Source organism: Hyperolius riggenbachi, chromosome 9 (assembly GCF_040937935.1).
Source record: "Hyperolius riggenbachi isolate aHypRig1 chromosome 9, aHypRig1.pri, whole genome shotgun sequence".
Classification (NCBI taxonomy): Eukaryota; Metazoa; Chordata; class Amphibia; order Anura; family Hyperoliidae; genus Hyperolius; species Hyperolius riggenbachi.
This window is the reverse complement of record NC_090654.1, coordinates 30,876,142-30,890,568: the sequence shown is the minus strand read 5'-3', so window position 1 is coordinate 30,890,568 and position 14,427 is coordinate 30,876,142. Positions and strand designations below refer to the sequence as shown.

General features: G+C 48.0%; 1 protein-coding gene across 14 annotated transcripts in view; it reads left to right on the top strand.

The window, feature by feature from the left end:
- The window catches only part of TPM3 (tropomyosin 3), a 73,988-nt gene that overhangs the window by 45,813 nt on the left and 13,748 nt on the right, over positions 1-14,427 (top strand). For 6 of the 14 annotated variants that reach the window (XM_068252333.1, XM_068252339.1, XM_068252336.1 and 3 more), the window contains one exon: positions 795-864. In XM_068252333.1, the coding sequence (XP_068108434.1) occupies positions 795-864 (70 nt within the window). Of the gene's footprint in view, positions 1-794; positions 865-1,189; positions 1,273-4,456; positions 4,620-14,427 lie in introns of those variants that run through there. The other 8 variants (XM_068252330.1, XM_068252334.1, XM_068252329.1 and 5 more) reach the window with 3 other exon arrangements.

Here is a 14,427-nt window from a genome sequence, read left to right as displayed (position 1 = left end):
TATGCGCGCGCAACCCCGCTCTGATGACCGCTCTGCCTTCAGCCTCCCAGTGGCGATCGCCCAGCCGTGCGACAGCTCTCGCCTCTTGGGAGGCAAAAGTGTGATCCACTGTCATAGGCTGAAGCCTATAACAGCCGATCGCGCTGATTGGCTGAGGGAGGGAAAGGGTTTTAAAAAATAAAATAGTAAATTTTATTAAATATTTATATGAAAAAAATAAACATTTGGGGAGTGATCAGACCCCACCAGCAGAAAGCTCTGTTGGTGGGGGAGAAAAGGGGGGTGTGTGTGTGATCACTTGTGTGCTGAGTTGGATGGCTCTGCAGCGAGGCCTTAAAGCTGCAGTAGCCTATTTCTGTAAAAATAGCCTGGTCACTAGGGGGTATGACACCGTGGTCCTCAAGTGGTTAAACGGGTAACATATTGGGGTCGCCTCATATCAGACTATATATGATACTTGCAACTAAGTAACTAGTAAATAAGATTATGGTGGAAGTCTGGCTGAGCTTGAGTAATGCTGGGTACACATGTTACGTTTTTTTCGTGCGATTTAGCCACCTGATTGTTTTTCCGGCACAATTTTACTCTGTTTCGCGCACTATCTATCTCTTATCTTTCATTTTTCTTATCTTTTTCTATTCACCGCTATGAGAAATTGAGCGCGGAAACGATCGGGAGCAATCTCGGACATGATGGATTTTATCTAACTGATCCATCTATCGCACAAAAAAACGTAACATGTATACCCAGTATAAGATCCAGTGTTTAACAACTCTCTGTTCATCCTTTTGCAGGCGGAGACCAGGGCAGAATTTGCCGAACGCTCAGTTGCCAAACTCGAAAAAACCATTGACGATTTGGAAGGTATGTCCACCAAACAGGAAGTCTGCATGCCTAGCGTGTTTTTTTTTTTTTCTCTTGTACAGCTTGCCTGTAGAGCTTTCTGTCATGAGCTTTGATGATTCTTCTTGTGCTGTGATATTTAATGTTACAACATGGCCTTGTCTGTTTTGGGAGTCGATCCAGCCGCGGAGCCTTGAGGAAAGGCAGCCAAGTTCCTGGTAACGATAGGACTATTCATAGCGTGTTTATTGGCCCTACTAGGAGTTGAGTGCTTTCCTTTCAGGGCTGCAGATCTGTGGAGTGTCTCGGAATTCACCCTGTGTTCCCTTCCCCTCTCCCCACCCAGATGAGCTTTACGCCCAGAAGCTGAAGTACAAAGCCATCAGTGAGGAGCTGGACCACGCCCTCAATGACATGACCTCCATGTAAATACCGTGTGCGCTTGGCATAGGCAGAGGGGGCGTGGCGCCTCCATACTAACTGCACAGAGTGTTGTCACTGCCAGGCCTGCGCCTGGACTGCTTCTCACAGCTTGCCGAGTGTTGTGCTGCCTGCAGGCACCGATAGGCCAGGCCGCTTGTGTGATATCCGATTTAACGCTAACCATAGACCTAAGGTGGCAGAACCAAAGTCTGATGCATGATGCGCCGCAGCATAGAGCAAACTCATTGTAATTGTAAACACACTTTATAACACACCTGAAGTAAATAGCATGCGGAGGCTGTCCTGTTTATTTCCTTTTAAATCAAACCTGTGAGGTTCCCAGTGCATGATTTTAAATACTAGAGGCTTCTCCCATCCTCCTCTATCAGGCTTTCAGACCACTGAACCATGCCTGCACAGTATTACAAACCCATTCAGGCTTTGGCAGAAGAACCCCAATCAGGTCTGTGGTACTGTGCAGGTGCAGACAAGGTCGCGCATATGCAGTTGCATGGACTCTATTGGGCTCTGCTTTTTCCAACAAAACTCGATCTGATCCGTATTACTGTGCATGTGCGAGCGGCCGATAGTCTGGTGTGCAGAGGGGGCAGTGCTGGAATGGCCTGGTGGAGGAGAGCAGCAGGGGATGCCTCTGAATCCTCCCACCTCTCCCAAAGTGTGTACTTATTTGGAGCACTTTCCCTACAGGTACCCTTTAAAACCAGTAATGGCGCAGTAATTTAAAATCTACGCCCTGGCAGGAGTAATGGTGTGTACACACTTGAAAGATAAATGAAAGATATCGGACCAATTTTACCACCTTCCATGTAGTATGAGAGCCATAGTTTTATCTGATGGGGGAGTTCAGCTCCATAGAATAGACTGTGTAGAGTATGGCTCTCATACTACATGGAAGGGGGTAACATTGGTCTGTGATCTTTCATTTTATCTTTCAAGTGTGTACACACCATAACAGGTTTTCAGCACTGTAGATGTCAATTGCCAACTGGCTGTCCTGCTGATCCTCTGCCTCTAATACTTTAGAGGAACTCCAGCCTAAACAAAAATACTGTCATTAAGTTACATTAGTTATGTTCATTAAAATAGATAGGTAATATAATCTCTTACCCACCCTGTTTTAAAAGAACAGGCAAATGTTTGATTTCATGAAGGCAGACATCTTTTTGGTTGAAAGGAGGTGACAGGGAGCATGAGACACAGTTCCAACTGTCCTGTGTGCTGATCACCTCTCCCATCTGCTTGGCAACGTGAATAACATAGGAAATCCCATCATGCTCTGCACAGCATCAGAGAAAAAAGCCCGGGCAGTTTTCTTTGATGGGTGGAGCTTAGCTAAAAATGCAGCTAAAAAATGATGCTTGGGTAAGAAAAACAGTTTTGATGCTGTGAAACTGTTAAAGAAACACCAAGCCTTTTCAGTTCTGAGTAGATTTTTAGTCCGGAGGTTCACTTTAAGCCATAGACCCTGAACAAGCATCTGCAGATCAGGTGTTTCTGACTGAAGTGTGACTGGATTAGCCTCATGTTTGTTTTAGGTGTGTGATTCAGACACTACTGAAGCCAGAATGATCAGCGGATCAGCCAGGCAACTGGTATTGTCTTCGGGGAAAAAAAATGGCAGCCTCCATATGCCTTTGCATTAATTGCCATTCCTCAGTTGTGAGAGACTAAACTTTTTGATGGTAGCTCTGTGGCCTCTGTAACCACGTTTTAAGTTTTTACACTATTGGGGATGATCTGAGAGCTGCAGATTTATGCAGCTGGAATCCAGTGCTTCATACATCTGCAGCACTTGGGAATTCTCTTGTGGCCATCCCCAGTGTACTAATCTTGTCTGTATGCAGGGCTGCTTCAATCGGCTTTTGTTCTGCCTTCATGTGGGAATGCTAGCTCTATGCTAGGAATACACCATGAGATTTTTGGGCAGATAGCTGGTTCGATAATTTCAGACAGGTCCAATCTGATTTTTGTTTTTCTGATCAATTTTCTGATAGAAGTGAATAAAAAACGCTTGGAAAATCAACCGGACAGTAAATCTGCTGAAAAATCTCACTGTGTATTCCCAGCATAAAGGAAACCCAAAACTTTTAATAGTGTTGTATTTATACTTATCTGGGTCCATGCGGTCCATTGATTCGCCGGTCGCTCCGGTCTCCCATGGTCACCCCCGCTGATTTGGCCGTCTCTCAGCTTGTCATATTCTAAAGCCTGGTACACATCCCATTTTTATTGGCCAATCACTAGCCAATTTTACCACCTTTGTGTAGAATGAGAGCTTAGCTACACAATCTGTTCAGTGTATTCAGTCTCTGTTGGCCCTTATACTACATGAAGGTGGTAAAATTGGTCAGTGAATCAAAATTGGGTGTGTATATGCACCTTTACTCTCCCGCTCAGTGTTTTGGTCTGATGAGTTAATCCATGAGATGCTGATGCTTCCCACTTCTATGCAGATTCAGTACAAACCAGTCTCTGAGCCTGAGCAATTTTTGGGTGCCTGGAGTCGGAGGTTTCATAAACTGAGGGGTTGGCGTTGGATGCTTTTTGTACCAAATCCATGGCCCTGGTACAAACTGTCTGCTGCTTGAGATTTGGCCAATCAGAATGATCAGGCAGTGCGTGCGATTGGATCAGTTCCAAGCTGATTATGATATGCTGATATGGCAGCCTCCATATCTCTCTCACTTTAGATGTATTTTAATACAGTTTCCAAAATTAAGCTGAAGATTGTTTGTTCCTGTAGTTGAGACCTGACCAGCAACCATCAGATAATCCTCATCACTGGAATATTGTGAGCTGTGCTCTGTCACTTGAACAGTCACCCCGACAGTTATACATTTTCTCCTGCAGTCCGCACGTGTGTAGTGTGACCTCTCTGCCGTGCATGTTCTGCAGACAGGTGATTTTTGCCAGTGTGATCCGCACTGCTGGCAGGACGTTCTGGCTAATCAGCCTACTAGATGTTTGGGGACGATCAGTCTTATGTCTGTGGGTTTGTTATCGATCTGCTTGTGCGGCTGCTGCTACCACCACTTTGTGCTTAAGACATTGTGTGTGCCAAAACCACTAACCGTGTGACACGTGTTTCTGCCCCCCCCCCCGCTCACCGCATGGTCTGTCCCCCAACTGCTCTATTTTCTTTACCGATCTCCTCTTCTCTTTCACGTAGATGAATCCAGCTCATCCTCCCTGACAAGTCATCTGCTGGCCTCTTCCTCCTCCTCCTGTCTCTCTCCATCTCTCTCTCGCTCCGTCCATCTTGTTCTGAAGCCTCTCACCAGATTGTACAAATTGTTCATAAACAAAGAGAACCACCTTCTTTTTCTATTGAAGCCGTGGAGTGACTGTGTGTCTTTGTGGAGTGTCCTTTGTACCTGAGTGCTGAATTATGGTTGTCTGGTGTGAGGAGTCAGTGAGGTTTGCGTTGTCGCTTCTGCATTGGGTGTGGTGCAGCTTTGCGAAGGATTGTTTAGTTTAACTAAATTCCAGCAAAGCAAGCAGAAAGTTACCGCCATGAAGAGTAAGGGATGGTTCACACAGACTCCTGTCAGACAGGTGGCAGCGGCTCGCGTAGCTGATGCTAAATGCTGTGTTTTTTGTTTGTTTGGTTTTTTTTACGTTTGTTTTTTTACTGCCGAGCAGAAAAGCCTTCTGCATTGGTTCCTGGCGGTTTTTTCTTCTAGTTAGGATTTTTAAAACCCACCTCGGGTTCTCTTTAAAACCAAATTGCACACAAAGGCTGGGTCTGCAGGTAATGCCCAGCCTCTGTTGCTATATCATTCTCCCCCCTGTGCTCTGCTGGCCCCCTTAGATCAAACCGCCGTGCTAGCGACAAGCGGCGTATCGATAGCAGGCTGTTTACCTCTGCACTTGTCACTCTCTGCCGCTTCCTGCTGATTGGAGGGAAGGCACCGGGGGTAGTGGCAATATGGAGGAGGCGGGGGACCGGCAGAGAGTGACAGTGGCCATGTAAACAGCCGGCTATCAATGCGTGTCGCTAGCACGGCGGCTTGATTTTATGGGGGCAAGGGGGGGGGGGGGGGGTGGGTCTGGGGAAGAACAACATAGCAACAGAGGCTGGGCATTATATGCAGTCCCAGCCTCTGTGTGCAATTTAGGAATTTTAAAACCCACCTCTGGTTCTCTTTAAGCCCCTAGGGAGCTGCTCAAATGCTGCCAACACTGGACACTACATGTTGTGGACAGGACAACTGGGCTACCGCAATAGATTTACACAAGCTACGCTAAATTGCTATCGACTTAATTTGAAAGGGATTTCTGTGCTGTGCTTTTGTCACCCGCCGAAAAGGATGTGCTTACAGCCTGTGTGAACCCAGCACTAACTTGTCTAGAGAACGCAAGTGTGGTTAAAATCTGACAGAGCCAAAAGGTTTTTACTGTCGTTAGACAGGGTTACACCACCTATGATCATAGCTGCCATTCTCTGACCGTATCACTGCTGAGATTTTCCTCACTTACTGCTCTGCCTGTAGGGCTGCCATGAACGGGATATGGTGGAAAAAAATCTGAGACTGCTTCTCCCTCCCCCCCCCCCCCCTTTTCTCCAGCATTGGAAGCTTATCTCATTTATGCTGCTGTCTGAAGGTTCCAAGGTGGCTGTCAGGACTTGGTTAGGAGCTGAGTCACGCCCCTCCCATGTATGCCATGCCTCCCCAGCTCTGTGGTAATGTCATCGCCTGGTGTGTGCACCAATACAGATTCCAGTCAGATGGGAGGGGAGAGGGTATTGTTCAAGTCCTAGTTGGATTCTGATCAGACTTTAGATTATCCAGACAGCTCGGGGTGACCCACAACCACTAGGAATGTTTAAGGGGCTAAAATAGACCGAAAAGCCAAAATGCACAGTGTGAGTTGCCTTCTTAAAACAGAAGCTATTTAATATTCAGCTTTTTATGGTTTCCCATGATGCATCAGCCCTGAATATGCAAATAATCACTTTTATGCCCCGCTAGCCAGGCACACATCCGGATTTGCTGGTTTATAGTGAGCCTGTAGCTTGTACATTTTTAGCCACGTCAATCTTGCATACAGCCGGTTTTGGACTTTCTGGTCCTGATCAGTGCATGGCATAGATAACCATATAACCATACTGCCAGCTGGGGGCAGTGACAGTCACTAATTCCATAGTCCTGTGCTGCGTTCAGTGGAGAGCCCCTCGGCTCACTGATGTCACAATGCTTGGCCATAAATCCTTTCATAATGAATTTCCTCACACAGACCTTACAGCTGCAGACTGAGCTCTGACAGTTCTGTGCCCCACCCCACCTGTACCATGTGATATCACCAAACCATGTGACCGCTGCAGCCCAAACGCTGGTTCTTAACTCTTCTAGCTGGGATTTTTCATGTCAAATGACAAAACTTAGAGACCTGAGCACTACAGTAAAAAAAAAAAAAAAAAAAACTAAATAAACCTCATGAGGGAAGTTCAAAACGGAATGCCCCTCCCCCCAAACCCTTGTAAGTGTGCAAGGGTTTAGGAAGCACCATTACGTACCTATGGGGGTGCTGCTCCTGTGGTCCCCCGTCCGTTTAGGGTGCACCATTTTCTCTTCAGAAGGCCGTACCGACTGTTTACAATGCATGTTGGGAAATGTAGTCCCGTGGATGCAAGCACAGAGACATCAACAGGACTACATCTCCCGGCATGCATTGCGGCGTGCTCATAACACTTCGGGGAGATGCAAACTACAGTCAGTGCGGCCTTCTGAGAAGATGATGCATCCCAAACGCATGGGGGGGGGGGAGAGGAGCAGCACCCAACCCCCGCTCCCCAAAGGCACACTCTGTTTAGAACTTTCCTCATGGAGAGGTTTATTCAGAAATTTATTTTTACAGTGTTTATGTCTCTAAAACTGGATTTTTAGGCGTAGGGCTTTGAGAGAGAAAAAGCAGCACATTTGGGCTCCTGCAGAAGTGTTCTCTGGTATGCTGAGATGTGTGACTGGGAGTGTGCTTCAGTTCTGCAGGCAGCTCCATAAAGCTTATCTCTGCTGAGTGTAATTGAAACTAGCAGAATGCGGCAGTCATTTCAGGTCGGTGTCCCTGCAGGCAGCGCAGGAATGTCACTCCTCCCCATCAGGTAGATGTCCTCATTCCTGCCTCACTGCTCTCACCCATTTATTATGTCTTTATGCAGCGCTGGTGTCTTCTGCAGCTCTTTACAGAGTACATAGTCAGGTCACTGCCTCAGAGGAGCTCACAGACAAATCCCCATCATGGGGGTGTAGTCGAATCCCATCCAGGACACTATCTGCAAGGAGTTTGTATGTTCTCCTTGTGTCTCTGTGGGGTTCTCCAGGCACTCAAGTTTCCTCACACATCCAAAAAACCTAGAGATTTTGGCTTCTCACTAAAATTGGACGCAGACTAAAATGGACCTATAACTATGGTAGGGGTTAGATTGTGAGCTTCTCTGAGGGACATTTAGTGACAAGGTTTTATATACTCAGTCAAGCACTGCGGAAGATGTCAGCGCTATATAAATACTAAACACTGTAGTACTAGTCTAAAGTCCTACCATAGTATTATTCATATAGCACTTGCATCTTCACTGCAGGTTAGAGTACATAGTCACTGATTTGTCTTCAGAGGAGCTCTGTCTAATCCAGTGGTTCCCAACCTCTTATGAGGTATCGCCCCTTAGGGGAAGACGACTCACCCCTGTCGCCCCCCCCCCCCCCTTCTCTTAGTACGGTATACGCCAGATGGTGGTGCCAGTGGAGGGGGTAGCGCTGTGACCTTGCCAGCTAAAAATAGCCGGTGACTCAACTACTTTGTGCCAATTCCCTTACCGGTGTAATGTCAGCTATTGCAGCCCCGCATGCGCAGTAGGAGCCTGCGTCCCATTAAATTGTGCAGCCACGTAAAACGTCCTAAATATCTCCGCTTCCGCACCATGTACACTCCCGAAATTTTCAGGGGAGGGAGGGGACCCCCAGATCTAGCTCTGTGCCGAATTGCAGCCCCCGAGCCCTGCTGGTTCCCGAGACTGATTGCAGCAAACCTATCTCGGAAACTAGCGGGGCTCGGGGGGTGCAATTCGACACAGAGCTAGATCTGGGTGTCCCCTCCCTCCCCTAAAAATTTCGGGAGTGTACGTGGTGCGAAAGCGGAGATATTTCAGGTAAACAATATCTAACTTCCCACTGAGCATGCGCGATACTCTGTGAGGAAGGCTGCTTCCGGGCTGCAATATCTGACATTACACCGGCGCGTGACCAACGAGCCCTGAGGAATTACGCAACTCTATCATGCACACTTGCATATTTTATACAGATCATATTTTTTGCCCATAATTTTCTTAAAACGAGTGACACTGTGACACTTTATTTTTTCTGCCTTTTCATACTGATTGCCCCCCTGTCGCCCCCCACAAATTTACCGCCCCCCCCCCCCCCCTAGAACCCAAATCGCCCACCTCGAGGCGATCGCCCCCACCACTGGTCTTAATCCCTTCTATAGTGTAATGTGTTGTAGTGCTAATGTGTTGTGTCTATATAGCAGTGACATGGTCTGCAGCACATTACAGAGTACATAGTCATGTCACTGACTGTCCTCAGAGGAGCTCACACTCTAATCCTGCCATAGTGATAGTGTAATATCCTACCTTATTATTATGATGTATTTGTAGAGCACTGACATCTTCTGCAGTATTTTCCATGGTACATAGTCATGTCACTGACTGTCCTCACAATCTAATCCTACCATAGTCGTACCTTATGTCCTCCCATATTATGTAATTATATAGCACTGATATCAGGGCAAACTTCTAGAATCCCATCGTCCAGTGGTGGTCTCGGAGGACGTGGGAAGCCACACGGCACAGTCTATGCACTTGTGATGTAACGGATCGCATACATTGTGCGTTGTTGTAATCGTGATCAGCGGCACAGAAGTGAGGACGGTGCCTCTTCTGCCTGCCGTCACAAGCTCAGTACTAATCATTGCACTACAACACTATGGAGCCTCATCCTCCTGTTCCTGCCCATGGCTCATATTGAAGTGTGCTGTCTGCAGTGACACCAGTCATGGACACAGTAAGATCTCTGCGGTTACAGAACACATGAGAAATCTGAATTCAGGTGGTCTTGGCATTTTCTCCAGAGGAAAACCTTTATTTCTGCCAGAGCTTCTCACGTTTAGATGTAGCACAGAGAGGGGAGCTGATTAGCTGTTGCGCGTGGACTTCCTGCACACTGATATGAAATCTCTCACATTCTTGGCCAGATGACGGCGTGTTAGTGTGGCCTGGTACGTGCTGTGTAACGCAGGTGTGTTCTGGCAGGCTGGCTTATCACGGTGTACATGTCACTGTGCCGTGTATGTGACGCCCATGGCTTCCTGTACAGAGATAACGGGATAAACTGTGATTCCACCTTCCACCACAGGAGGGCATGCTTCCTTCTGCAGTCCTATGTGTGGTCACTGCCTCAAGGTGATGACTGCCACCTTGTATGTGAGCTGTTCAGTTTCACCTTCATGGGTCTCGTCTGTTGGTTGTGCTGTCATTTTCGTCAGGACAGTCCCAGGAGTCCGCTGTGAAATCTGCCACTGATTTATGTGTGTATTGTCTGGGGAAGTGCATTATTGTCTGGCACAGACTGGCATTGGGATAGGTAAATAACTATTCCCAGCACCTTGAGATCTGGTGACTTAAAGCATGGAGTGCTACTTCCTGTTAACCACTTGAGGACCACAGTGGTAACCCCCCCCCCCCCCTCCCCCCCTAAAGACCAGCCACATTTTAACTAAATGGCCACTGCAGCTTTAAAGGGATACTTAAGTGAAAATAAAAAAATGATTTTTACTCACCTGGGGCTTCCCTCAGCCCCCTGCAGCTGTCCGGTGCCCTCGCAGCCCCGTTCCAATCCTCCTGTCCCCGCCGGCGGCTACTTCCGGGTTCGGCGACAGCTGCCGACAGGCTGGGAATGCGAGTGTTTCTTCGTGTTCCCAGCCACAATATATCGCCCCCTATGCTGCTATTGCGGCAAGAAGGCAATAGCAGCATAGGGGGCGATATATTGTGGCTGGAAACACGAAGAATCACTCGCATTCCCAGCCTGTCGGCAGCTGTCGCCGCCGAACCCGGAAGTAGCTGCCGGCGGGGACAGGAGGATTGGAACGGGGCTGCGAGGGCACCGGACAGCTGCAGGGGGCTGAGGGAAGCCCCAGGTGAGTAAAAATCATTTTTTTATTTTCACTTAAGTATCCCTTTAAGGCCAACAAAGCACACTAGTGATCTTGGTCAAAGTCCAACATTTTAGTGCCCTCTGGTTACCACATTGCACCATGTAATGGTTATTACACAGGTGTGTGTGCAATGGTGCCGGAGCTATAGCAAGTGAGTTGGTGCCAGCTCCTTCCCCCTGATGCTGGGTCTCCCCCTTGCTCTAGGTCGGGTATGTAGAAGCCCTCCAGATACCCTCCCACAAGTGTTGGTAGATGTGGGTGCAGAGCTGGATTCTCCATAAGGCACTGTAGGCTTTAGCCTACAAGCGCCTGATGGAAAAGCGTCTCACTCCCCTCCCCTAGTGCCTCCCTCCTTCCCTATGTAGAATTCCAAGCAGAGTGTAAATGAGTTACTCACCCAGCACTGTGCATTCCACTGAAGAGATCTCCCTTCAGCCGGGGGCATCTCTTGCTATCTAATACTTGGGGGGGCACTTCAAGCTATTAAATATTGAGGTTATTTCTGGCTACCTAATACTAAGGTGCACCTGTGGCTACCTAGGATGGGCAGGGGAAGTAGAGGAGGTGAAAGCTGGCAGTGCGGTTTAGTGGGGGTTTGTAGGGTCATGGAGGGCGGAGTCTAGGGTGCCAGGGCATCTGTGCCTATAGGCTCCTGTGATGCAAATTTGGGCCTGTGTGGGTGACTGTGAAAACTGCTGAGTAGAAGGATTTTAACCCTTGTCAGTTTCTGGACCTTCTGGGCCCATTTCAAGGTTCTCGTGGCCTAGAGATCATTGCAACACGAGTCATCCTGCCAGCTTGGCCTGTTTTATTGTTTAGCAAGCTTCATGGTAATACCCAGCCTTAGCAGTGCTGCTGAGAAGGTCTGTGAATTTGTTGCTGCATAGTTCCAGAGTGCTCGTAGCTCTGGTGAGAATCTCTTTAACCTGCCTAGCGTTCTGGATGAGCTGAGCTTGTCCAGTAACGCCGCTGTGCACCGCTCCGGCCCTGGTGGGCTGATTTGCACTTTTTTTTTTTTTTAAAACATGCAGCTAGCACTTTGCTAGCTGCGTGTTTGTTTCGATCGCCGCTGATCCGCTGCTACCTGCCATGAAAAAGAGCCCTCCTCCCCCGCAGACCCATTGTGCAGCCTGGCTGCGCTCTGGGGTGGATCGGGACTCCCTGTGACGTCACGTCGATGATGTCACTGTTCGTCGCCATGGCGACGGGGAAGCCCTGAAGGAAATCTCGTTCAGAATGGAAATTCCTGATGGGCATGATCACCGGCAGCGATCGGAAGGGAGGGGGAAATCATGTAGCTAGCGATAGGCTAGCTACATGATGGATAAAAAGAAAAAACCCTCCCACGGCCGCAGGAATCTGAACGCCCAGCCGGTTAAGACCCAACTGAACCTAAAATAAAAAGGTAGATTCTGAAAGCAATCATGTTTATTATTGGGAACTGAAAGATCAATTCCAAAAGAAAAACCTAGAAATTTTAGAGCTAAAAATTACTTTGCAGCGTATTGCTACAGCTTTGCACCTTTCCATGCCTAACGATACAATTTGCGAACAATCGTTTACAAACTATTATTCATATGAACTGGAAATGATCGTGTGGGACGTGTAACATACAAAAATTTCCTAACCTGATCAGATTAATGAAATCGATACAATTTGCTAAATTATCAGATTGACACAAAAATCGGATCATTTGTTGCCCCCTTTTGACTTCTCCAACCTGCCTTCGGGTAGCTGAAGTCTTTCAATAGTTTATCTTCTACTTCCTGTGAACTACAAAGTCCCACCTCCTCATGTAGACTTAATAATAATAATAATAATAATATTATTCTTTAGTATTTATATAGCACATGGTTTTTATTGTGATGCTGGAAGATGTAGCCTGGAATCTATTGTTCTTCCTGTTCACACCTGACTGACCCACCCACCAGCTGACTCCTGAGAGGAAAGGAAGCGAGCTGCACTGCAGCTCCAAGCAAATTCTGCTTTCCTTTTCAATATATTGTGGATATTTACATATCACTATAGGAATCTTTCTCATTCAGTTTTGAGTTAACAGTATACACACACACCACACACACACACGGCGTCCTCCGTGCCTTAAAAGATAAGGCAGGTGATTAACTTTTTTTTCCTAATTTTGCCTCGTAAGTCCTTTAGAGACTGAAGTCTCTGAAAATTCAGCTTTTTTTTTTATTGCTAAAACCTGTTCAACATTATTGCCCTAACTAAAACGCCACATCCCCATGGCTGAGATCTAACTAAATCCCCCCAAACTCCCTGGGGCACACTGTGGGGAGGCTTCCGTGAGAGGCAGAGCTTTTAGCTGCAGCTCTGCCTCTACACGCTTCTATCAGCGCATATCTCCACCACCGCCGGCCTCTTTCAGTCTTCTTTCACTGAGAGGGGCGGGGAGAGGCGGAGATCCACGGCTGATAGACGCGCATGGAGGCAGAGCTGCAGCTGAAAGCTCTGCCTCCCGGGGCAACAAAATCCACAACCAAGAATGTCGTGGATTTTGCGAGGGGAGTTTGGGGGGATTTAGTTAGAGTTCAGCCGTGGAGATGCGGCGTTTTAGTTAGGGCAATCATGTTGAACTGGTTTTTGTAATAAAAAGCTGCATTTTTTTGGGAAACTTCAGTGTTTCTTTAAGGAGAAACTCTGAAGCGGTAGAGAGTATCTATCATTATGCGCTACTGCGCTGGCATCCACCCATACTCCACTGGCTCCACCCATACTCCACTGGCTCCACCCATACTCCACTGGCTCCACCCATCCGAATTTGAATCCTTGAATTTGTGATTCAAATTAGCCGTAATTGCTGCAGCTGAGCGGCTGGACGAGAAGGTGTCAGTTACCCCTAATTCCGCCGCCCGCCCTGCATTCCAACATGCGTCCTATTGGTTGCGTTGCAAGCCTCACACATAGCACTTCCTGCTTTCAGCTTGGAGGAGGAAGTGTGTGCGAGGCTTGCAACGCGGCCAATAGGACGCATGTTGGAATGCAGGGCGGGCGGCGGAATTAGGGGTAACTGACACCTTCTCGTCCAGCCGCTCAGCTGCAGCAATTACGGCTAATTTGAATCACGATTTCGAGGGCTTCGGCACTCGTGAGCCCATCACTAGTGTGAACTGACCCAGCAGCACAGCTCATGTGTAATGCCGGGACTCTATGCAGAACATTGAGGCAGCCTCCATAGTCCCTGGTACTCACACCTCCACAGCCTCCTGTAGGTTAGGTGGTGAGTGCTCCCCCCTCCCTCCCCCCCCCCCCCCACAGAATGGATTTGGGGTGTGGAGGAACCCCACTCAAACACCAGGAGAACAAACTCTACCATATAGAGATGTCTGATGGGTTTTAGTGCTGCAAGGCACATTACTATCCTCTACCACTTAGAAAGCAGCAGTCATTTAAAGAGAACCCGAGGTGGGTTTGAAGAATATTATCTGCATACAGAGGCTGGATCTGCCTATACAGCCCAGCCTCTGTTGCTATCCTAAACCCCACTAAGGTCCCCCTGCACTCTGCAATCCCTCGTAAATCACAGCCACGCTGCTGACAAACAGCTTGTCAGAGCTGGCTGTGTTTATCTCTATAGTGTCAGTCTGCTGCTCTCCCCGCCTCCTGCAGAACTCCAGTCCCCGCCTGCATCCCTTTCCTCCCTGCTGATTGGAGGGAAGGGACGGGGGCAGGGACCGGAGCTATGCAGGAGGCGGGGGAGCAGCTGAGACTGACACTACAGATGTAAACACAGCCTCACAGCACGGCTGTGATTTATGAGGGATTGCAGAGTGCAGGGGGACCTTAGTGGGGTTTGGGATAGCAACAGAGGCTGGGCTGTATAGGCAGATCCAGCCTCTGTATGCAGATAACATTCTTTAAACACACCTCGGGTTCTCTTTAAAGAGGCCCTGTAGTGACATATAG